The sequence below is a fragment of the Triplophysa rosa genome, linkage group LG20, assembly GCF_024868665.1.
Source record: "Triplophysa rosa linkage group LG20, Trosa_1v2, whole genome shotgun sequence".
NCBI classification, from domain to species: Eukaryota; Metazoa; Chordata; class Actinopteri; order Cypriniformes; family Nemacheilidae; genus Triplophysa; species Triplophysa rosa.
Window position 1 is genome coordinate 6,213,440 of NC_079909.1, and position 24,349 is coordinate 6,237,788.

Here is a 24,349-nt window from a genome sequence, read left to right on the forward strand (position 1 = left end):
CACCATACATTTAAAGGTTCCAAAATGCGTGTCTTGTGAAGTGAACCATGTTTGTGAGAGCATAAAATGCAAATATAACTTCAAATTCATTTCTATAAGCTCGAAATATTAAATGTTTTCTCAAATATTTCTATTGTTTCGCTTCATAAGACATGTATTTGTATTTGTATTTAGTCTAGTTGCCATTTGTTTTACTTGTGATGTATGCAAGTAACAAGTCATTTACCTATGATGTATATGGATGTATGCACGATCATCACACATCAGCCACAATGCTCATGTGGAAAGTCACTTAGTATGTAACATGAATTACACAGCTTATTTTTGATGAATACAAAACATTATTTTTAAACGAGCATTCTGCTATTTACTTATTTGTAATCTTTATATCAAACTTACAAAAAATACAAGAAATGTAAAAGATTTATTAAATTATCTTCCAAAGGTGTCAAATGAAACTCAAACAGAAAATATAAAACAAAGAGAATGGGTGTGTATGAACTGAGGATGTGCTGTGCTAAATCTCACATGCTTACTGAGCAGAGGTGGAGACAGAGACACGCTCGAATCCAACACACTGAAACTCTTTCAGCTGCAGCGAACACTGTTCAAAAGCTTGGAGCTTTCCTTCATCTTCACCTCATTTTAAAGAGACAAACAACACGTTACCAGCAAAGGTGAGTCTCTTTCTCTCAGATTATGACACAATACACACTACACTACAATTTATTGTACAATATGATGCAAAATGCAATAACTGTTGACCTTTTCTTACTATAATGTTGGATTTAGGTAACTTTGTGAAGTACCAGCTTGTGTAATTGTCCATATATTTTATTTACCAGAACTCTATCTCCACTGTATGCACAATTGTTTTAAAAGAAATGAGTCGGCTTTCATTTATATGAGGTCATTTGTATAAACCATGTAAAACATTCACCGGTTTGAAACGAAAACAATGTCAGATATTTCCAAGAAATTAATATATAGTCAAATGATAATTCTAGCTAAAAACTAAGGAGAAAGGTTTCTTTTCTCACATTGAGCTACATCATGTAGCAGAGCAGGAAGTGCAGTTACAGGATGTGTCTGTTTCCTCCTCTCAGAACAAAAGAGTGATGTAGAAAACAACAACACGTAATGTTTATACTGTACGGCTTCTTCGTGGGTTTGTTATAATGTGCGATGTCCAAATATTTGGGCACTAAAACATACTCGAAAATGGTCACTGCATTAGTTAATGTAATGTCGACCTCAATGAGATTTGAAAGAAAGGGCATAATCATGCGTTCAAACAACACATTTGACCAAATATATTATAAAGAAAGCGTAGATGTGAATTGTTAGTGGAAGATGTTCATATACACTCTAAGAAATACTGGCGTGCTTCAACCCAACACTTGGTTTAGTCCATGGTGCTAATATGGCAGAATTTGTTTAATTGGCAAAGCATTGCAATAGCAACACAAACGTTTCGTCCCATTTTGATAAAAAGGGGTTTCCAAATGCAATGTGAACTCACTATAGGGTCAACCCATCTGACCTCATTGTTCTTTTAAAATAACTGTTTTGGCCCATTTACTTCAAATTCTCACAATTGACATGTACTCAGACGGTCTGATGTCGGCAGACTGTGAACTTTCACAGTGCGAGACGGAGGTGAACACATTACTGCAGATTATCTCTGACCTCAACAGAAAGATGGAGTCCCTGCGAATACCACGGTAATACCTGCCCCTAACCATAACAGATAACCTGTTTCTTGTGATCTAATGCTTGTGTTTTTACAGAGAAATGCAAACATCTGAGACTCCAGCACAGGTCAGCGAGTGTGTTATTCAGCAGGGCTTGAGTTCTTCAGCATGCAGTCTTACAGTGGTGGATGCTGCCGGCACATCTCTACAGCCTGAGACCAAGAAAAACCCCAAGACCTCAGAAGGCATGTCATGTTCAATGTTTCATCATCAATCATAGTAAACACTGCATCAAAACAGACAGGCTGCTATTTAGTGCACTATTGATCCCATTCCAGACTTTTGTTTCTCCACTCAAAGCTGCTTATTAAACTTTAAAATTAGCATCCCCTTTTACTGGACACATCATTATGACTCTTAAATGTAAAGGTGCAGTATTTCTAAATCAGTCGTGAGTTTCTTTGTAGGATTAAATGCATTTCAGTTTCCAGTGTATCAAAAGAACCAAAAGCTACATCTGTTTTTTATTTTAATTGTGTTATAGTTTCTTTATTTCATTATCTTCATGGCTCAGTAATTGACCATACTGCAAAATTAAAAATAAACCAAGGTTACTTTAGTTTACTAAACTTAAAACTTTGAAAACTTTTCTGTTCATTGAGATCAAATAAAATATTACCCTAAAAATGATTGGAAAAGCTTAAACTAAATGAAAAATTGAAATGTTGTATCAGAAAACTAAAATAAGTTTTATAGAACTAAAATGATGAGAACAAACAGAAACTGAAATAAAAACAAAAACAAAAATTAATTTATCTTATATTGCAACATAATATAAATAATAAATAATAAAATGACAAAAAAGCAACAAAAATTAACATAAAAACTAATTTAAAATATTAATAAAACTAAAAACAAAACTATAATAACTCTAATATATACCCCTTTTTGCATTTTATTAACAATTTTAAAAACTCAATTTGATAATAAATAAACACGCTAAATAATTTATTTTCAAGATGAAAAACTACAATGGGATGAGGTCACGTGACAACAATATAACAATACTATTTGAAATGTTTATTGTGGAAAAAACTGTTTTACTTACGATTTCAATATATTTTCTATTTTTATGGTATACTAACACTCTTCTGTACTCTGTCTGCAATATGCTATTTTTTTCTTTGCAAATTTTGCAATTAAGATAGCTAAAACATATTTTGTGTAAAGAATAAAATGAAGAATGAAAAAGAAATGATTAAAAACCGGTAAACATAAATGTTTCCACAGGGGGCAGCAGTGAGCTTTGGTATGAACTGCAGCAGGTTATTTTTGCTCTTGAGACCTCTAGTGGTCAGGGTAGGAAGATGCTCAAACTCCAGACTCACAATGCTGAGAGAATCCAGGCCAATCATCTATCTGCAGCTCGAGAGACCTGGGTTCATGCCACACAGGTGCTGATGTCATCACCCACGCTATAGTACATGATACTGTATGTACTGCACCACATCTAAACCTCCTCTCTCTGATATTCCTGGAATGTGCTCCAGGTGCTGGAGGAGATGGAGAGTGATCTGGGGATCTCGTACCCCTCTGCTCTGCCCCCTGATGAGAGACGTCAGTATCAGCGGGACATTCTCTCACTGTACAAACAGAACCGAGACCTCAGCGCCTCCATGAAGAGCCGTCAGGAAGAGCTTAAGGGCGCTGAAAGAACTCTGTCGGATATTGAGGACGAAAAGAAGTGGCTACAGGAAAAGGTTGAGGCGGCCAGGACATTCCTAAGTATCTATAAATGTTGTTTAATGTTCACCTGTATCATTTCTTTACATTTGCTTTAGTACTATCACACTTTTATTAAGCATAAGGGAATAAACAAACTTTTTGTTACAACTGACAGATTTGTGTTTATCTGCTTTATCTCTTCACCTTCAATCTTTTGTCAGGCAGTGAATCTTAAGCAGAAATGGCTGTGTGGAGTGAGTCGTTCTCCTCCTCTAAGCCCATCACTGTCCTCCAGTCGAACCCCGAGCCCCTGCTTCTCCTCACCGTCGTATCCTGGATCTCCTCTGCTGCCCCGGAAGCGCTCTGTGTCCACTCCAGACTCTCCTGTGCCCCCCCGCACCCTTGATTCTGTGCTACAGTCTGAGAATGACAGGCTACAGAGGTGAGAGATACATTCTCTTCATCAGTGGTTCTCAACAGGGGGACCCCAGCTGACTTCCAGGGGGCTCAAGATGACTAATTTAAAATTATAGACAAAATGAGCATTAAAATAAAAACAGGATATTTATTATTTGGACATTTTTATAATGAAGAAATGTTTTTCCAGTTAATTTTATTGGGTAGAAATTGTGTTTTTTTAAGTGGGAGTTTTTTCAAATATTGTTGAATACAATGGGGACCCCCATTGGAATCAAAAGGGTTGAGAACCCCTGATCTATTACCCTCCGATACCCACCCTGTTTGTGATATTATCCTTGATGTAAATCCACAGTCAAATAGAAACCCCCAAATTACACCTAAAGCAGTAAATCCATTTGACACTTTTATAGACCTCTTTGGATGAAAGCTGGTCCAGAAGAACTTGTTTCACTACGTTTCAAAAACGTTTTTAACAAAATACGACAAACAGAATATTTACAACCGATTTAAAACGTTAAACAAATATCTTTAAGATTTAATTATATACTGGATGTAAACAAATAACAATAAATAAAAACTAAAACAGGACCAGTGTTTACATTTTGCGACGTGGTCTATAAATATTTACATTTTAAATGTTATATATATACAGTATATATATTATATTATTTTATAAATATTTAATAATGCAAGATGTATTGAATTTGCCTGAAGGGTGTTTCAGTCCTCAGGAGTCTGTGTGGGTCATTAATTATATACTAGAGGTTTATTACAAAATATGCAATTCTATAACATCTCTGGATGATTAAATGCAATGTTATACAGTATTGATGTGGATGGTTCTTGTTTATGTGGTCATTTCAAACATTTTCGATCAAAGCAGTCCTTGGTCCGAACTGTTTTGACAAACCCCTGACCAAAGTATATCTTTAACTTAAAAAACAATCTGCACAGCAGCTGTAAGAAAGTATCAGTTAACAAAAGGTTAATATAATATAGTGAAGGTGACATATTTATAATATGATTTTTTGTTATTAATATGATTAATATTGTTGTTTTAACATGATATTATTTAATATGTTAGATACATGAATATAGTAAAGGGATACTTCACCAGAAAAAAAAAATTCTGTCATCATTTACTCATCTTCGAGTTGTTCCAGATCTGTATACATTTCTTTGTTCTGATGAACACAGAGAAAATATTTGGAAGAATTTTCATTTTTGGGTGAACTATCTCTTTAATTGGTATAGTTAATATGCAAATTATTGTGTACGGTAAAGCTGGAATCTCTTCTGACAGGTTTGTTTTGTATGAGCAGGTGTTTGGAGCATCTGAAAGCTCGGAATGAACGTCTGAATGCCGCTCTGGTCAGGAGGAAAGGAGAATCGGAGCAGCTGAGTATGAGTCTCAGCCGTCAGGAGGCAGACAGCTCAGCTCTACACATGGCTCTAACCTACTGGTGTGTCACAGTTCATTGATCATAATCAATTTCATAATCAACCGAGGACACTCTCTTTACTTGTCTCAGTCATATGATCCCAGTCCCTGACCTTATAAACCATTGAAATTTCAGTCTCATGCTGGTACACCTTGAGCTTCTCAGACTGGCATGAAGTATGTGTGTGTGTGGAATGCTGATAATGGCTCTGTGATTGACAGCGAGGAGTGTGAAGAGGCTTGCGGTGACCTGCTTTCCCTGTACGAGGCCAAACAACAACTGAACTCAGGTGCCGCAACTCTCGGTGACACACTTTCACGCGCACATGTGCACGCGGGCTCGCACACCGAGCGCTTTTCTTGTACAGAAGCATTTAGCCGGCCTCCATCTGACCCCTCAAAGTCACCGGGTAAGAACTCGGATGGAAGCGAATCCTCCTCTTGTGCACCAGAGGTCACCACTGAGCCCACACCAAATAGGTAGGTGCAGCAAAAACATGATACTTCAACCCACTCAGGCACCAGATATTACTGACTTGTGGTCTGATGACTACAAATAGTGCATAATCTGGGCACCTCTTCAACCGGAAATTAGGATGCTGTCCAAACCTTTAATCTTATTCGAAAGGCCTAATTAGATTAATTACAAACACTTAACATGCAATAACCTTCCCAAACCAATCCACTTATTCAGTTCTGATAATAAACCGGACGTCATGTTAGAGCTGAAAAGCCTCTCTGTCTCTCTCCAGCCTGTCAGAGGAAGAGTTTGAAGATAAGACCGGTGTTATTCTGCAGAGGATCTCCAGGCTGAAGCAGGACAGGGCGGCTGTGTGTATCCCACAGCAGGGCAAGGCGGGCGAGGGCAAGATCAGCCCCGACACTGGCACGCTGGCGGGGGTCAGAAGTCGCGCCGGTTCGCTTTCCAAAAGCGCCAAAGAGGAGAAAGCTGCTCTGTCGTATGAGCTAGTGACTGTCAGGGTGGGCGTTCATGACTAAACTACACAATCAGAATCCCTTTTACATTTGTATATGAATATTGTATATACGATAATAAAGCATAACGCTTTAATTCTGTCAATATTGAAGTTTAACCACACAATCTCATATGGCTCAGGAGGAGATGTCAGGGTTACGTGGGAACCTCAGACTCCTAGAGAAAGACAGGAAGTGTTTGGAGTTGACGCTGATGGTCCAGAATGACCAAGAGTCCGCTGAAGCTCTGATGTTGGACAGTCTGAGAGAAGAGCTGGGCGAGAGGAGAGCCACCCAACAGGTGTTTATATCGGTTCTGTAACATCATCGCTTTGCCTTCATGTTACGATAACAAAGCACTTATCAAGGTGTTCAGTGAGAAATCAAATGACATTGTATTAAGTTACATTACAAATGTCATGTTAGAACTCAAATACACGCGAGATAAATTCATGCTTTAGATCTATTTACCGAGGTCAAAATATGAGCAAAAAAAAGTAGACTTCCTCTGTGGAACACAAATGGAGATGTTAACCAGAATGTTAGTGACTGACAGCCCCAGTCCCCATTCACTTTCACTGTATAGAAAAAAGATCTGTTACATTTTTGTTCCACAGATCATACAGGTTATACTAGAAGGTGAGGACACGATGAAATTTTTTTATCTCTTTTTAGTGAAGCATCCCTTTCAATGTTGACTTGATGTCTGGTTGTCTGAGGTGTTACAGATACATAACTTCTCTAAAATACAGTTATGCAATATAATGTCCACTGACAGTGATAACTCAATGTGAGAAAGGTTAAGTAACTTGTCCTCTGTTGTAGAGAATGGTTGAAAACCGAGTAAAACTGAGCAGTGGAGGCGGGATACCAGGCCCTCGCAATCAATCTATATTAAGAGAGATACAAGCAGCACTGCAAAGGTAAGAAAGAAGAACACTGTAAACACATGACTCGTTCATATTTGTTCATTTGTGAAATCTAAACCCATGAATGTCTATCAGGGAGCAGGCGTTGAGGAAGAGGGTGGCAGCTTTACGTGAATCTCTGGACTCAACGCTCACAGACAGCACTAACCAGAGGAGAATCAACAGAGATGAGATCGCACGAATAACTCTACGATACAAGTACACAATCACATGACTGATAACAACAGAATAATAACTATCAACAAATGTCACGTGACTGTTTACGGTTTCATCTTAAGAACATGAACAAATGTTAATGCGCACTTTTGTAACCCGCCACTTAACTTCCGGTACACATTCACAAACAAGAGAGATGTGTAGATTATTTCCGAGAAGAACCGTTACTTGGCTAAATTTCTCTCCATTATTTTGAATTTAGGCTGCGATACCAAGCTCCACCGCTAGATGTCCCATTCGGTTTGTTTGAATGCGACTAAATACAGCACCAATTCAACAAATTTTTATTTTAATTATTTAATAAAATTTATTTTAATTATTTAATAAAATGAACATACAACAAAATTCAACAAATCGTTTATTTAATACAATTATTAAAATAATAATACAAATTAATATTAACATAAATTAAATATAAATAGTTCTATTATTAGACACTAGCCAGACACAAACCGGAAGTTAACTGGGGGTCAGGCGCGTGCGTGTCCGCTACCATGAGGTTATGGCTAGAAGGGCCATAAAGCTACCTCCACTGGGCATGCGCATTTCAATACCTCATCATTTTTGTCTCGCTGACAAGTTAATTACTATTTTTTATTATTGTAAGGTTAGGTTTAGGGTTGGAGTAGGTGTAGGCGTTAGCTAATGTAATTTATTGTATGGCGAGATTTTGCATCACTTCCGGCCGTAGCTGTGTCCCTTCTAGCCACAACCCTACCATGATCGCCCAATAACAATTTAAAGTCACATGATCAGCACATTAACAAACAGCAGTAAAATATAGTAGTTGTGGACATATTTTAAGTACAATCTCTGTATACTACTCTTACAGTGCATAGTACGCAACTTTCCTGAAGGAGTGTGAAATACCTAAATAACCTACTACTACATCCCACAATGCAACGTGCTTGACTTGAACCTTGATTTACAAGGACATACTGTATGTTAATCAATATAAAATAATCATATTTTAAATAATATTTTAATAAGTATTTTTAGCAACCCTTTTCAAAGCATTTAATATCAAACAATGTTCAACAACCAAGATTAAAATAGTATTTTTACTAATAAAACTTTTTAAGTTTTGCAAAATTTTGCAGCTTTGTTGGGTCATGTGACGTTAGTTCAGTATGTATACAAGGCTACAATTTCACAGCTCCTTGTGAAAGGTCAGAATGCTCACAGATATTTCTCTCTGCAGTAAGATCTTAGGCACCTACAGGAGTTCTCGTAAGAAGCACCAGGAGCAGCTATGGCGCCTGCAGAAGCAAATCGCGGTCATGAGCGAACGTCACGTGGCCCAAGAAGCCGAGTTGAGCGCAACGCTGGAGGCTATGGAGTGGAGAAGAGAAGAAACGGTGCTGTAAAAAACTCTCCAGATACAGCACAGGAAACATAGACACTGTTTTTGGGGGGGATTTTACTTGTTATTAAAGCAATATGCAAATGCCTTTGATTAAAGCTGCAAGTTCCTTTAGGGATCACAATGCCTCCGGGTCACTATTTCAGTCATACGAGCCCTGTTGAAAAAACAGAATATGCTTTTGCTGGTTTGTGCTGGTTTAAGCTGGTCATGTGCTGGTTTAAGCTGGTCAAACCAGCATCAAAACATACCTAACCCAGCATATTCTGTTTTTTTCAACAGGGAGAACAATAAAATTGCTGGCTTAGCAATAAAATAAAATATTTCACACTAGCTTTTAATTCTGACAACTGTACCGTAAACTGTGTTTATTAAGCTCTAACTGCATAACAACACTTGAAGTCTCCATATACAAAAGCGTCATATGACATATTCTTCTAAAATGATTATTTTGATCAGGCTCTGGTGTTTATATTAAAATATATTTTACTTAAATTGTAAAAAGGACGTATTCATTGCCATTAAAGTGAAATCACTGAACTTAAAAACAAAGTGCACTGCACCTGCACTGTAAAACAAATCCTGTAAAAAAAACCCGAGAAACATTCTGTAAAATAACAGTTTTTAATTTTCTCTGTTTTTCTTTTAAATTTCGGTCTTTTTCTGTAATTTGACTATTTAAAAAATAGACTGTAAAAAAACACATAAAAAAAGATTTTTTTCGGCTGCTGGGGCGCCAGAAATATGCTGTACATTTTTTTTCCATAAAATTATATATTTTTCTTATACATTTGCAGTCTTTTTCTGTAATTTTACAGCTTTTGACCGTATTTCAAAAATACGTCAAATATCTGTTAATAAAACAGTAAAATTTCGTCAAATTACAGGTTTTTGGAAAATTATACATAAATCTGTAAAAAATAACAGTACAATTCTGTAAAATTAATTTTAATTTTAGAAGAAAATTTCAAAATGCACTTAGAGGCTATTGCTTCTGAACTCTTCACTTTTTTTTCATTTGTCTCTATATGGCCATCTCTGTTTGAGACATGAACTTGCAGTTTACGTGTGTATACCTGGGTTGACATGTCCTGCAAAATTGTACCTTTCAGCTCAACTCAGTAACTTGTTTGAAAGAGTTTTGGTTTGCAGCTTTAACAATGCCATTACAACTAATATGCATTTGTGACGTTGTGGGAAATGGTCATTTTCTACGTATGTGCAAAAAAGTTTTAATAAACAAAAGCTCTTTTATAAGTTTCATTGATGTTTGAAACACATGTTGACTGGTAGTTTATTGTATAAAAAACTGCCAATAAGAGGAACGTGCACAGAATAAAAACACAGTTCAAGCTTTACAGAGCTCAATTCACAGTCACGTTGATTGAGATCACCACCCCTCCCTCCTCTGTCCATTCTCCCTTTACGATCAAAGCAGCTGCATAATCATTTTCATTTAAAAGCGTTTTCCTTGAGAGTCTCAGAGAAAGGCAGATCACAGAATCTGGGTCAGTGTGTGCCGGTGCTTGTGTGTCTTCTCCCAGACCGCATCACTCTTGAAGATCTGCCCCTCTGTCCCTCTCACAGTAGAAATGGGGGGAAGGGAGAGATGCACAATAGAGAGAGGGGTCAGAGAAGCCTGACTCGCCCGTTTGTCTTCTCCTTTCACTGATCTTCATCTTTCAGCGCCGCCCGGGCCAGCTGACTGCAGCTGCGGTAAAGGTTGAGTGTCACACCCCCGGGGTTAAAGGATTTGCTCTCTGTCGCAGGAGCGGTTGAATGAAGGGGGTCACAGGGTCACGTTGAACACAGGACTCTGTCCTCAACATGCCTGATGGGGAAGATCAGAGTTTTAGTGACCGGTGTGGCTAAAGATAATGATTATGTTTTGGATCCTCAATAGCGCTGTACTGAATAAACCCATCACTTAGTACTTGTTTATCTTGACAAATCTTTTGAAAATGTTTGATACTTTGTATACAACGGCAAAACTATTACTTAAATGTAGTAGTGTTCATTTATGCTTTTTTGCTCATTTCTGAGATTTTAACAAGCCCCTAAGCCAAATATTAAATTCTGCTATGTAACCTGTCCAGTCTCCTTTACATTTTTTTAAAAGTGTGTTGTTGTTCTTCTAAACTAAAATAACCATAAAAATAACTATACCATCAGTCACCTTTTCATGTACATCTCAGAAATATGCTTATATGTCAACTTAAGAGTATACTTGCTTTACTGACAGAAAAGTACCCAGGTAAAAAAGCGCACTAATTAAAATTGATTTAAGTACACTTCCATACTGCGCTTTATTGTCACACGTTAATTTGGTCTCCTTAATACTAAAATATGTTTTTTGTATCTATTCATGATGTCTCAAAATAAGTTGACTTAGATCATCTTAGATTTATCTTGAGAAGTACTTAAAGCTATTTTTTGTATATTAAGTACAAAATAATGTGTAAAATAGAGCACTATTAATATTTATAATACTTATAATTGTAACAGAACCACTAGGCAGACGACGGGTAAGAACTTTAAACAATGTTTATAGACACACACAGGCAAGTAAACAGGTATGAATATGTATTGAAGACGTGACGGACTTGGAAGATTTGGATGGCTTGGAAGACGACGAGAAGACATCTTGGATCAAACTTGGAGAGCAGGTAAGTAACTCGTATCGCTTGTGGGACCAGACACCGACTCAGGGAAATGGGGAGTGCTTTATAGTGGCGGTCATCAGAATTCTGGTGATGGCGAGCTGTACTTTCATAACCAAAAAATGTTTCGAATTGGTAAACTAACAGTAAACCTATGGTCACTTGTAGTTGCATTGTAAACTAGTTTACTACACTTAAAAGTATAGTTTTAAAAACTAAAAACTGTGCCGATTTAGTCCCAAGTAGTATTGAAATGGTGCACAATAGTGCATACTTGTACACTGATTTTTGTTTACTTATAAAATATACTTTATTTAAGATATACTTAATAAAATGAACTAAAAGTACACTTTTTTGTAAGGGATGCTATGGACATGGACATGAATGATGCCTCAAATCTTGTCATCTGTTGAGGAGGGTGGTCACAAAAATGGATAAAAACAGACCTGACTTCCAGCAAAACAGGGAAGGACCAGGATCTTTAAGATATTGGGACCAAAATATTGTAGAAACTACAGAGGGCTGCATTGTGTAAGAAAGAAACAACCCAGAACGCCTTAGCAACAGCATAGCAACATCCTGGCAACCACCAAAAAAAAAAAAACATCATGGTGGTGAGTTGTGTAGGGGTATACACAACATATTTTCTTGAAGAAATCTTGAAGACTTGTGCTGTGTGATGTCACAAAATGTTAAAGACCAAGCATAAAAACACCTTTCTCCATTTGTAACATTGAGTGATATATTAAGTCATCCATCCAAGCATTCTTCATATCCACTCTGGGTTGTGAGGATAAATCTACATTATTACACTACATTTATTACACTAATATTCATTCGTGCCTAACAAGTTCACAGACAGATATAATACAAGGCAACCAAAAGAAAAAATTCAATATTGCTAATGCGTGAAAAGGAAATGTTAAAGACAATGGTGTGACAAGCCCTGCAGCGTCTGTCGTGTATACGTTGTATTGAGAGCCAGGGCATTCTCAAACGCCTGGGAAAAAACTCACAAAACAGGAGCTGTCAATCACAAGCATGGGGAATGGGTTCTTAAGGCCCCGGCCCCGGCCCCGGCCCCACCCCCGCCTGGAAAGCACACGCACACACAGCAGGGCTCTGACCCGTGAGGTTAAGGTCATCTCATTTACCCCAAACATCATGTCACATTTAAATACGCTTCCACACGGACAACATGAGCGGATGGTGACTGGACGACGCTCTTTTTTCATCAATGTTCTCTTTCTGCTTATGCTCTTCATTTCTGTCTTCCTATGCTGTTACCTCGGACCCTCCCTCCTTCACTCTTCACCTCTCACACTTAATACTTAGCAGAAAAACACAGTGCCATTCAGATAAACAAGAGCTTTGACCCCGACCAAATGACCCAGCATGCTTTGTTTTCTTTCTTCCCGGAGGAAAACGTTATTGCTCAAGGGTTGCTCTTTTTCAGCTCAGGGCACTGGAGTTCACAGTTATGTTTCATTGTGAGGGCATGCGCGAGTTTGTTGGAGATGTTTGAAGACTTTTAGCACAGATCAATATGTAGAAAGACAGAAATAATGTGTAGAGTAAATTTTCTCTGTTTTTATCTGTCACAATTACATGAAGGACAACAGGGAGCCGCAGAGATGACGTGTTTTTGTAGGCTAACCAGGAAGTTAGCGCTGCAGTGGTTCCCTCGAACAAAAGCCAATGCATTTTCCCCATAGACTTTTGGAAGATCGCAAAAAATAAGCTCTGTGATTAACAAAGGTTTATGACGTTTACACGTTTTGGTCTATCAAGATACATTTTTACAAATTAACACAACATTTGTTACTTTTGAAGCCAATCGGCAGAAGTAAAAAGCTAACACGATGCTATTAACAGACTACACTTAAGGTCGCTCGATATCAACGTCACCGACACCAAGCCTCCGACAACTCTTTCAAACTTTATTAAAAATGTGTTCTCTGGTAAGTAACTACTCCGTGAATGAATCCGCATCTACATTTTAAGAGATTTGTGCCCATGTTGCATTATTTGTGAGCTTTATATGCGCGATGCACAAGCGCGTTGTAATTGGTGTTTTATGTCATAGAATTAAACATGAAAATATTTAGAGGTTAGCTACAGACCTTATTTCAGGCAATTTACCAAAAACCCATACTTTGGCGCGATAGAACCGGAAGTCCTAAAATGCTAACTTGCCTCCGGGGTTTGCATACAAAAATACGTTATCTCTGCGGCTCCCTATTACAGTCTATCAAAGACTAAAACAACGTAATGCAAAAGACCACGAGAATATCAGTCTCCTAACCCAAAACCAACGGCAGCCACACACAAACACTGACCTCGTGTAAAACCCTACCTCTCTTTTCTAGTGAGAGATGGATTAGACGCGTAAGAATCTTAAAGGTGAAAGGGGGTCGCATGTGGCCTTGGTGAAGGCAGCAGGTTTGTAATCCGTTTAACCAATAAGATGTCTTCATTGAGCGTATTAGAGCCCTATAGCATAACCCCGGCTGACCTCTTGCGCTGTGTCTCCGGCGCTTCTTGTTTCCCTCTCTTAATTGCTGGATGGTTTTGGGTTTTGTGTGTGTGGTATGGAATCGTGTTGTGAAATAAATGTATTTTCATTCATTCATTTGGCTGTACATGTAACTGTGAAGTGACTGCAAAGGATGCAACCATATATTAGCTGTGCAGTACATTAAAGTCATTATTAAAGGATATTTTATTTACTTTATTTTGTTTGAAATTAATTAGTTTTTCTATTGATGCTTATGGATTTTTGAAGTGCATTTGTAGAAGTATGTAAGGAGATATATAAATACGTTATGGACCAACTCAATTAAATTAAAGGGATAGCTTACCCCAAAATAAAAAGTCGTGTAATTCACGTATATGACTTTTTCTTCTGTGGAACACAAAAGAAGAAATAAAATGTTATTTTGTGTTCACACAATGGAAGTCAATGGGGGGGGTCAATGTTGTTCAGTTACCAACATTCTTCAAAATATCTTCTTTTGTCTTCTGCAGAACATTGACATGAGGGTAAATAAATGATGACAGAATTTTCATTTTTGGGTGAATTATCTCTTATATTTTACCCAACCATGAGTTGCAACAACCAAGCATTTTTGAGTATATTTTCAGCTAAACTACTGAATTGATAAAAGAACATATTCAAAATGTTTTCAAATCTCCCTCTTTGTTTAAAGGCGCACCTGACTAAATATTTAGTTGCTGCGCTACATCTTTAAAAACCTCAAAATCAATACAGAGGTCAGCTCATTTGAATAACAATTGGCCAAGTGTGACTTTCCCACCAAATGAGGGCAGTTCCTCTGTTTTTCTCAGGGTTGAGGATGTTGATTCCTGGCCCTGTCGTGCTCTGCCGTGGCCCCAGCAGATGTTCGCGTACGGCCCGCTGCGTCGAGCTGGTCAGTGTCTGACGCTCAATCTCTCTGTGAAGGTCAAAGGTCTCGCAATGTCAGGAGACAGACCTCTCGTACACGTCAGAGAGCACCGTGACGCTCACGGACGGTGCTTCTCGCGCAAATGGTTTTACACCTATGGTTAAAGTTTAAACCCACTTACCAAATTCCTCAACACCTGAACTGAAGAGCTGAGACCCTCTGGGTCATTACAGCTGTAAAATCACAGAGATATGGTGAACAAGACGCTCTTCAAAACGCAGAGAAGAAGAGGGTGTTTAAGGGGCGGTTTCCCAGACAGGGATTATTTTAAACCAGGACAAGGTTTTTGTTAGATTAGGAAATTTAAATTGTTTTAAAAGACATACTTTACAAAAAAATATACCTGGTGTGCATCTTGAGACAAAACAATCGCACTGATATATTTTAAGATATGTTAGTACAAATCGTTTTCGGTCAAGACGCCTCTTACATTTAACTTAGTCTGGGACTAAGCTTAAACCCGGTCCGGGAAACCACCCCTCAATGATTTAAAATGAGACAATGTACAGTCAGCATATCATTACTATCAGAATGATAAAAAATTATACATTACATTCAGTACATTTATTCAGGCCAGAACAATCAGATGAGTAGACAACAGATTTCCACAAGCTTCCTCCACAGACAGTGATCTTAGAAAGCTGTAAACGAGCAGCTTTGAGCTTTTTACTTTACTGGTATTTACTGTATATCTAAGAACTCTAACAGAATACACCACAAGCCCAGATTAAGACAAAAGCAAAGAATTGGGTGAAGATCAAATCAGATATAAGATGTATATGAGCTATAGCTATAGTATTCAAATACTGTATAAAGAATAAACATGTTTGACATCAATTTTTTCTAGAGAAATCTAAAAATCAATACTTTAATAAATGCTGGGTTATTTACAACCCAGTTGGAACAAAAAGGGACGAACACAGCTGCTGGGTTGTAAATTAACCTATGCTCTAATAAAGTCATTTAATGACATCATTTCCTAAAAGTATGTTTGTACTAAATTAAAGATTACGCTCTAATAAATGCTGGGTTATTTTCAGCCCAGCGTTGGTTTAAAAAGGGACAAATGCATTGTTGGGTCAACTATAAACATTTTCTGGGTTAATTTAACCCAACGGCTGAGTTTGTCCCTTGTCCTGACCAAGTGCTGGCCTGAAAATTATTATTTTATAGTGAATTTACATTATCATATTTTTTTATGAATTGACCTTTCTTATTCTAGAATTTTTAGTAAGCTTTAATATAAAAAAAAAAAACAATAGGAATGTTGAACATCTATTAAAATATTAAATAATAAACATAAATTAAAGGTTTACACTCTGAAAGCCCTAAACTGTCTTACTTTAAAGTGCCCGTGAACCGGAAGTTGCATTCGTTTTACTTCCGTATTTTGACACATTTCCGAGTGAAATGGAATTTTGAATGAGAAAAATAGTGGGCGTGGCTTTCGTCGTTCTCTGCGATTTGATTGGATGTACAAAAACAGCTGTTGCATTTTGAAATGGAACTGGCAGCAGACTGACAGTAAAAGGGGAGGAGTTAACGGATGCACCGCCCAAGCCGTCTAACATACGCCATCGATAGATAGTCATTACATGACGGAAGTGCATTTTCAGATTTTAACTAAAGATTATGAGGGCACACGATATAAAAACAGAGAATGACCCACATTGATGAACTATTTACAACAAATGCTGCAATATTTCATGAAAAAAACAGGCATTGTAATTTTTTATTTCACTGGGACTTTAGCAAAAACAGTTCCTGGACACAAGGCAAAACTCCAGATCAAGAAAGTTTGTTTTGCACTGTCGTCAGAATAAAGTCACGTGACTGGACTGTGGCGAAACTGACACACATATCATTATCGTCACCCAGGAAGTTAAACTCTTACGATCTGCACCTTCCTTATAGATGCGCGCTAAGTGTACCGATGGTCATCCCTTGAGGGGTTAACCGTGTGTGGTAACACATTCCTGGTTGTTTGTGTAGAGCGCCTGCAGCCCACTCACTGCTCTTTGACTCTATTACCCTTATAAGGCAGACAGTGCCATGGCAACCAGAGGGCTTGAATAGCAGTGTCAAATCCCTGAACACACAGACACACGCTTGCTCACTCTCCACCACTCACAGAGAGAGAGAGAGAGAGAGAGAGAGAGAGAGAGAGAGAACAGAACGAGGCTTGTTGGTCAGTCACCACAGACACTCATAGGTCATCTGTCTCTCCGGGCTGTTGGGTCTCATGGTTTACTCATGAATGAAGAAAGGCAGAGGATGGGAAGCGGTGGACAGCTAAAAAATCTTTGGGACGGTTCTTGGGAATGTTAAGGTCACGGAGACCATTCGTCTGGACGAGGAAACGAGGTATGAAAAGACTCTCTCTCTCTTTAGAGGCATACGCTCAGGGCGTACCGAGATGTTCCTCTGCACAGCCGAGTAGGTTTTTCTTGCTTGCTTTGAGAAATATGTGGAATGAGTGTTCAAGGTTGTGTTGTTTCACATGAGAAAGATAGAGAGAAACCGAGGAACTTCCTTGAACTTTGATCCTTGAGCGGCAGGGTGGGGGCTGAGCTCTGTTTATCATTACCCAGTGTGCTCTCCGTGTGTTTGGCTTTGCGTTTGTTCTGCTTTGTGCAAATGAACTCTTTAGTAGTTTAAATACAGGTTTTGATGGACTTTGACATGTGTGCTTCAACTGTTCCTTTTATGTCATTCATTGCTCTTAGTTCTGGAGATTTCTCAGTTACGTGTCATTGAAACTATTCTATTTGAGAAATAAAAAGATACAAATGAATGTGGATAATCATGTGGTGTTTGTATGTCATCAAAAGACCAATTAATCTCATTATTCTTCAGAAGAATATCATTTGTGATTTCAATACGTTCCTTAACAAAACAACAAGTTAATGCGGCAGGTTGAGTCAAATCTGACCTTTAATACCCTCAACGTTTCTAAACACGACGTTGTGTTTCCCCATGCAGAAGGAACTGGTTTGACCTGTTGGTTACTAGGGGGCATGCAGTGTAAGCTTTCCTTGTATCGTGTCAGAGTTTCCAAGTGAAACCGTGAGGAGTTTTGTTTTAACAGCGAGCTGAGTGGCACTTGAACATCTTTCCCAAAGTCTGGCTGCGTTTATGTGTAATTTATTGCTTCCTGTGAACCGGGCACCTTCTTCCGTCTGATCTCAGCACCTCTTATTGCACCAGAGATCTTTGAGGGGGTTTAGAGAGTTGGAGGTCATGAAAACAAGCGACAGTGGATGAAAAGTCACAGGGCTGCTTCATGACATTTGGCGCAGCTTGTCTAAAGTATTTGTTGTTTCTTCTCTCGGTCTGATTTGTCGGGCTTTACTGTCTGCAGCTTAAAGGGATTCACTCCGAATTCTTCACGCGAGAAGGTTTCTCCTGACGGCGTACAGAGATGGCCATGGTTAGCGGGGGATGGGTCAACCCCAACGGCAGCGCTAATGGACTGAGCGAGAAGGGTTACCTGCGGGGGGAGGAGGAGGGCAGCTCGCCCCGGGCGGGGAACAGCGACGCCGAGGGCGTGGAGGAGGACAAGGCCTGTGTGGTGGACTGTGTGGTGTGTGGGGACAAATCCAGCGGGAAGCACTACGGCGTTTTCACCTGCGAAGGGTGTAAGAGTTTCTTTAAGAGGAGCATCAGACGGAACCTCAACTACACCTGCAGGTGAGATCACGCACGGCGCGCTGTCCATCACAGAGCTGACATCAAGTGAGACGTTTCTGTCCTTTCCTGCAAATATCATTTTCTTTAGCAGTATGTTGTTTTCCAGTTGTAATTATTATGCATGATCAATTTACATGGAAAGCAAAATATTGCATATTGAGACATGTTTTGATATAACGCATCTAGGTAGTATTGCTAAAATAATCTGGTAAAGAAAAGGATTCTTGCACTTAATGGCATGTGAAAGTCAAGAAAAGGTATATTGTCTTGTTTCAAGAACTTTTTACATATTATAAAATTTCTTATAAAAAAATGTTACTTATTGTGCTTATGGTACTTATTATTAAAATGCGGTAAAAACATGTACTTACAAAAATTTACAGGAAATTTGGCTGTAAAATAACAAGAAAACATGTCATTTTACTTGACATAAATTTGTATTTGACTTCTTTCTGGCACTCCAGCAGCCGCAATATTATCGTTTTTTACAGACAAAAGCAGACAAAAATCCTGACTGACCTCTCTTAAAAAGCTCACATGTCAGCCTGTTTAAAGAAACATGTCAGACTTTCAATGTTTTAAAAGCACCACAGAGCTATGTTGGTTACACTCCTCAAGATGTCAACCTATGACTTCCATAAAGAATGAACCGCAATGCTATTTCAACCTACAAAAATGACCCATTCCCCTTTAATATTACATCATCACTGAACAACACAGTATTTTGAACACATGCATGAAATTCCTCTTAAAACCTCTGTCATTGGTCAGGCACCACAGCCAATCGCACGCTCTCCATCCAGATAAAGCTTAGCAAAGGAATTTGGCTGAACTTTCTGTGAACTCTGTTAACCTCTTACTGACATTCGGTTTGCACTGTATGTCTGTAAAGAGATCATTTACATACTCGTGAGATAATTATGTTAATTAATAACTATGTTAATGCCACAGATTTTCAGTCTTTTTTGTGGGCGATGCTTTAAAAGGGTGTCTAGCATTTTTTTTGTGCGTATTTTCAATTCAACATGCCACTGTTTATTAACACAGTGTTCTAACAAAAGTGTTAAAACAAAAATTAACGAGTTTTTATTGGACAAAGCGACCAATCAAAATGTTGCCTGTAATTCTGCACAGCTGGTTCGCCTAGGCCCGCCCACTGTAGAATCTCATTGGTTCAAAATCTCTCTCCACATTACTGTTAATGATATCTGATGATTCAGGACAGAATAAATTGCGCGAAATGCATGTAAGTAAATAAACTGATTGCGTTTGGAATGCAATGGTGCCCACAAATAACTAAGCACCACTATAATTATTTGCATAAATTAGTTTATCGACTCTTACTGGTTGTTGGACTTTTTCTTCAACACTGTGTTAAAAGCATTTCATTCACAGCAAAATCACCAGTGTTAAAAAAGGTCAAATGAACTCTTACAGTGTACACTTTGAGAGTGTGGATTATATATACACTGTGAGTGTTAATTTGACCTTTTTTAACAATGTGGATTATATATACACTGTGAGTGTTAATTTGACTTTTTTTAACAATGTGGATTATATATACACTGTGAGTGTTAATTTGACCTTTTTTAACACTGGCGATTTTACTGTGTTGTTTTTCAATAACATGATTATTTGAAAAATGTAAAAATATATTTTAGGAGCTGCCATAGTGTGTCTATAAATATCCATAGTAACAGCAAAACTCTGCATTATATTTCATTTAACAATAATTTCCGAACCGTTAAGGCCAGATGTTGCACAAAGATACATGGCTGTCGACACAGAATTGTGCATGTTGTGTGTATAATTGGCCAGTCACAGCTGATCTAACATTAGCCCTGCTACCATGGGAACTTTAGGAATGAATGTGTGTCCTTTGTGCCAAGGTTATAGGGCTGATTTACCTGAACCCCATTGGTGAGCTCTTCATGTGCGACAGATCGTGAAGGACAGTTTCACACGGATACATTCATATCAGTACAGCTTGATTTGCAGGATTATAGCCTGAAATACACAAAAGAAATAATTAAAGAAATGCACTTCTTTTTGGGTCATATTTTTACTCAAGTTTATTGCTGCAATTTTCTTTTAGTTTAAGGATTTTTTACTAATATTGAACTTCATGTAATTCAGACACGAGGTCACTGAAAGACCTCGATACAGTTCACGATAACACTATTCATTCATTATTAACTGCTGAATGTGTCTTTATTTACCGTGATGTGGGTACAGAATGCATGCTTCTGTGCAATTTTTTCCCCTTTGTAAGGAGCTTAAAGCAAGACACCAAACTACTCTGTGAATTGTGTTTGCTCACAATTATGTTGTTATCTTGACTCAACTATAAACTCTCCTCCACAGGTCAAACAGAGAGTGTCAGATTGATCAGCATCATCGGAACCAGTGTCAGTACTGCCGACTGAAGAAATGCTTCCGGGTCGGCATGAGAAAAGAAGGTAACTTTCCTCAGACCTGAAACACTGGTCCATGAGCACTTCCGGTTTCACTTGTATTTATTTTCTTTTTAAATCTTACATATATAAATAAATCTTCAAGATATTTGATTAATGTTCTGTTGGGAGTATTTTATTCAAACGTGTTGTGATAAAGACCTGAAACAGGAAGTTCTTTATAGACCATCGCTGCATACGTTTTCTTAAGTGGTCTATCCACATTACATACAAGTAACCAAGTGGCTCACCCAAAAATAAAGTGTCAATATCCTCATGTTTCTTGGAACCTGTTAATAATTTGTAGTTGACGTCTCTTCTGAATCTTTACTGGATTTCTGTGTGATTTTTGTGGTTTCTGTTTCTTTTTCATTGTAGTGTCTTTTTTATATTCACTCTAAAAATGTTGGGTTTTTTCAACCCAGCATTTGGTCAAAAACAGACAAACATGGACATTTGGACAGTCGTGGGTCAAATATCAAACATTTCTGGGTTAATTTAAGTCAACAGTTGGCCTTGTCCCTTTTTGACCCAACGATGTGTTGAAATAACCCAACAATTTTAGAGTGTATATAATACCAAGACGTTACCAAACACTTTTTTAGGCCAATATAACATAACTTAACATATTGCAATGCAACATAATCTTTATCCAAATTTCTCTCTTTTTCTTGTCCTTTCTTTTCCCCAGCGGTCCAGCGTGGCCGCATACCTCCCTCCCATGCAGGCATCAGCCCGGCCTCAATGGTCACAGTAGGTGTCGATGGAGGAGGAGCTCCAGGCATGGGCGGAGATTTTTTTAACGGTCAGGCGGTATCTGAACTGATCTCTCAGCTGCTGAGAGCCGAGCCGTACCCCAACAGCCGCTACGGGGCTCAGTGCGGCCAGCAGCTCCCGGGGGCCAACAGCTCCATCATGGGCATCGACAACATCTGCGAGCTGGCGGCGCGGCTGCTCTTCAGCACTATCGAGTGGGCGCGGAATATTCCCTATTTTCCCGAACTGCCCGTGTCGGAGCAGGTGGCCCTTCTTAGACTCAGCTGGAGTGAACTGTTTATCCTGAATGCTGCTCAATCGGCCCTGCCCCTTCACACGGCCCCCCTGTTAGCAGCTGCTGGTTTTCACTCCTCCCCCATGGCCGCCGACCGCGTCGTGTCCTTCATGGACCAGGTGCGGGTCTTTCAGGACCAGGTGGACAAGCTGACGCGACTGCAGGTGGATACCGCTGAATACAGCTGTCTGAAAGCCATCGCTCTTTTTACACCAGGTGAGTGGTGATCTACGCCTAAAATATGTCCAATTTCACGAGAATTTGTTTTCATTGTCTTAACATTTGTTTCTCGCAGATGCGTGCGGTCTGTCAGACCCGGCACACGTCGAGAGCCTGCAGGAGAAAGTTCAGGTGGCTTTGACCGAGTACGAGCGCATGCAGTATCCGGGTCAGCCCCAGCGCTTCGGCAGACTTCTGCTCCGTCTGCCCGCCCTGAGAGCCGTGCCCGCCAACCTCATCTCTCAACTCTTCTTCATGCGGCTGGTTGGCAAGACGCCCATCGAAACACTTATCCGGGACATGCAGCTCTCCGGAAGCTCCATCAGCTGGCCATACGTGCCCGGACAGTAGATGAACACACGGAAGGCTTGTTCCCCGTCCCGTCTCAGGCTTTTCCCCATGATTCCACAGTAACTGTGTGGAGAGATGTTGGTCTTGTACATACTGAATGACTAAAGTGACAAGATGGCACATGTTCCTATGCAGATGAGCCTTGATGGTTCACATCATCAGTATCAGCAAATGACCAGATGGTGATACGTATGTGACATTGATCCAAAGCTTTAAGAAAGTGTTTATAATACATTCTTACTGAAAGCATATGTACTAGTGTAGATGTACATTAAGAATCTTTATAAAGGACTGCAATTCTGAAAGGTTGGGATACATACCATATACTTGAAAATTCATTGGTGAACAGTGTGTGGAATATTGTACTACACTCTACTGTATATTGCATACTATTTTTTTAATAGTATGTGAAACTGTATGCAGTATTCAGCCGTAAATGCTTGATGTCACAGGACCTTATCATTTTGCAAGTTAAACGTGGTGTTCGGATATCCTTTTAGAAATAAACATGGCTATTTTGAGGATTGAGATTGTTCATGTATGAAGTAGAGATACAGTATTGTGTAAATTGTGCTCTGGTTACACACTGCACATTTTAGTGAATGTAACAGATCATCAGAAAGGACAAAATTGGAATACTATGCATTTGACACATAATACATGCTGTAGTATGCTATTCTGAACATGTTGTCTTGTTTTAAACAGGTCTATTCACTTTTTTACTCTGTTAAAGACTTGGTATAAAGTTTTACATTGCTGCCTGTGGAAATTATCAAATATTTTTGCAAGCTAAACATACAAAATGAATGATTAACATACAAGCTCTTATGTAAGACCATTTGTAAACAAAGTTGCATTTTCACGCGTGTTTTGAAAAAATAAAATAAATAAACTGCAAACAAGTGAAAAGATTATTTGATTAAAAATGAGGAGTGGTTTCAAATTCATGATGTTTTTTCTGGTCAAATAAAGCAGGTTTAACAAAAAATAATTTTAAAGGTAAATTTTAATAATATTTCTTGGTTTATTACATTTATATAATAACTATATTTATAAACAGTTATTGAAACCTTTTTTTATTTAAACAATACAATTTCTAGTTAAAGTAATAAGGGTGTCCAAGATTTTAGAAATCTTGAATTTTGCTCTTCTGGAAAAATATTTTCAAGATAAAACCAAACTACTCAAAAATAAGTTTTTATACAAGACGTTTTGCAATCATCATTGAGACAACACATTTTATTTATTTTAATTTTATTTATTTTTTACTAGAAAAGGAATTTTATTAAAGAAATAATCAACCATTATGACATTATTTAGGTTTTGCTGTATGTATGCATTTCCAGGACAGGGCCTTAGCTAAATTACGATATTTAAGTCGTTGTTAACCATACTTCACAAAAAAAATACATTACTGTGTGAATCTTCAGACAAATCATATTGATTTATTTTAAGGTATGTCAATGGAAGTTGTTTTCGATCAAGACACCTCTAGGTTTCGATTGACAGTTTTTATCACTTAAGATGTAAAAATAAAATGTAATCAAAATCGTAGTATAGAATAAAATGCAGAAAATACCACTTACCCCACACATATTTGGCAAAGGCACGGGAGAGAAAAGCACTTTTATTGTTGGTCAGGAAAAGTGTGCATACAGTGTCCTCTAGTGGTGAATAAGTGCTGGCGCATGTCTA

At 38.3% G+C, this 24,349-nt stretch overlaps 2 protein-coding genes and 1 long non-coding RNA gene across 5 annotated transcripts; 2 read left to right on the forward strand and 1 right to left on the reverse strand.

Moving 5' to 3' along the window:
* The first annotated feature begins 471 nt into the window (after window positions 1-471).
* Window positions 472-10,848, forward strand: ushbp1 (Usher syndrome 1C binding protein 1). 3 transcript variants are annotated; one of them, XM_057361452.1, is made up of 13 exons: window positions 563-677; window positions 1,613-1,724; window positions 1,791-1,939; window positions 2,985-3,148; window positions 3,245-3,454; window positions 3,641-3,861; window positions 5,162-5,302; window positions 5,503-5,760; window positions 6,033-6,261; window positions 6,398-6,556; window positions 7,081-7,178; window positions 7,260-7,382; window positions 8,602-10,848. In XM_057361452.1, the coding sequence occupies exons 2-13, from the start codon at window positions 1,621-1,623 to the stop codon at window positions 8,765-8,767; spliced, it is 2,022 nt and encodes a 673-aa protein (XP_057217435.1). In that variant the 5' UTR covers window positions 563-677; window positions 1,613-1,620; the 3' UTR covers window positions 8,768-10,848. The 3 variants fall into 3 exon arrangements, with proteins under 3 accessions (XP_057217434.1, XP_057217435.1, XP_057217436.1); XM_057361453.1 differs by having other exon boundaries at window positions 588-677; window positions 1,631-1,724; XM_057361451.1 differs by lacking the exon at window positions 1,613-1,724 and having other exon boundaries at window positions 472-677.
* Window positions 10,505-24,349, reverse strand: LOC130570925 (uncharacterized). Its single transcript, XR_008965032.1, has 3 exons — window positions 24,241-24,349; window positions 20,488-20,587; window positions 10,505-10,594 (listed from the first exon to the last, which is right to left on the reverse strand). It is a non-coding gene; the product is annotated as an uncharacterized LOC130570925 (long non-coding RNA).
* Window positions 17,013-23,563, forward strand: nr2f6b (nuclear receptor subfamily 2, group F, member 6b). The gene is made up of 5 exons (XM_057361455.1): window positions 17,013-17,254; window positions 18,252-18,580; window positions 20,945-21,039; window positions 21,725-22,300; window positions 22,380-23,563. Exons 2-5 carry the CDS (start codon window positions 18,312-18,314, stop codon window positions 22,652-22,654), a joined length of 1,215 nt encoding a protein of 404 aa, XP_057217438.1. The 5' UTR covers window positions 17,013-17,254; window positions 18,252-18,311; the 3' UTR covers window positions 22,655-23,563.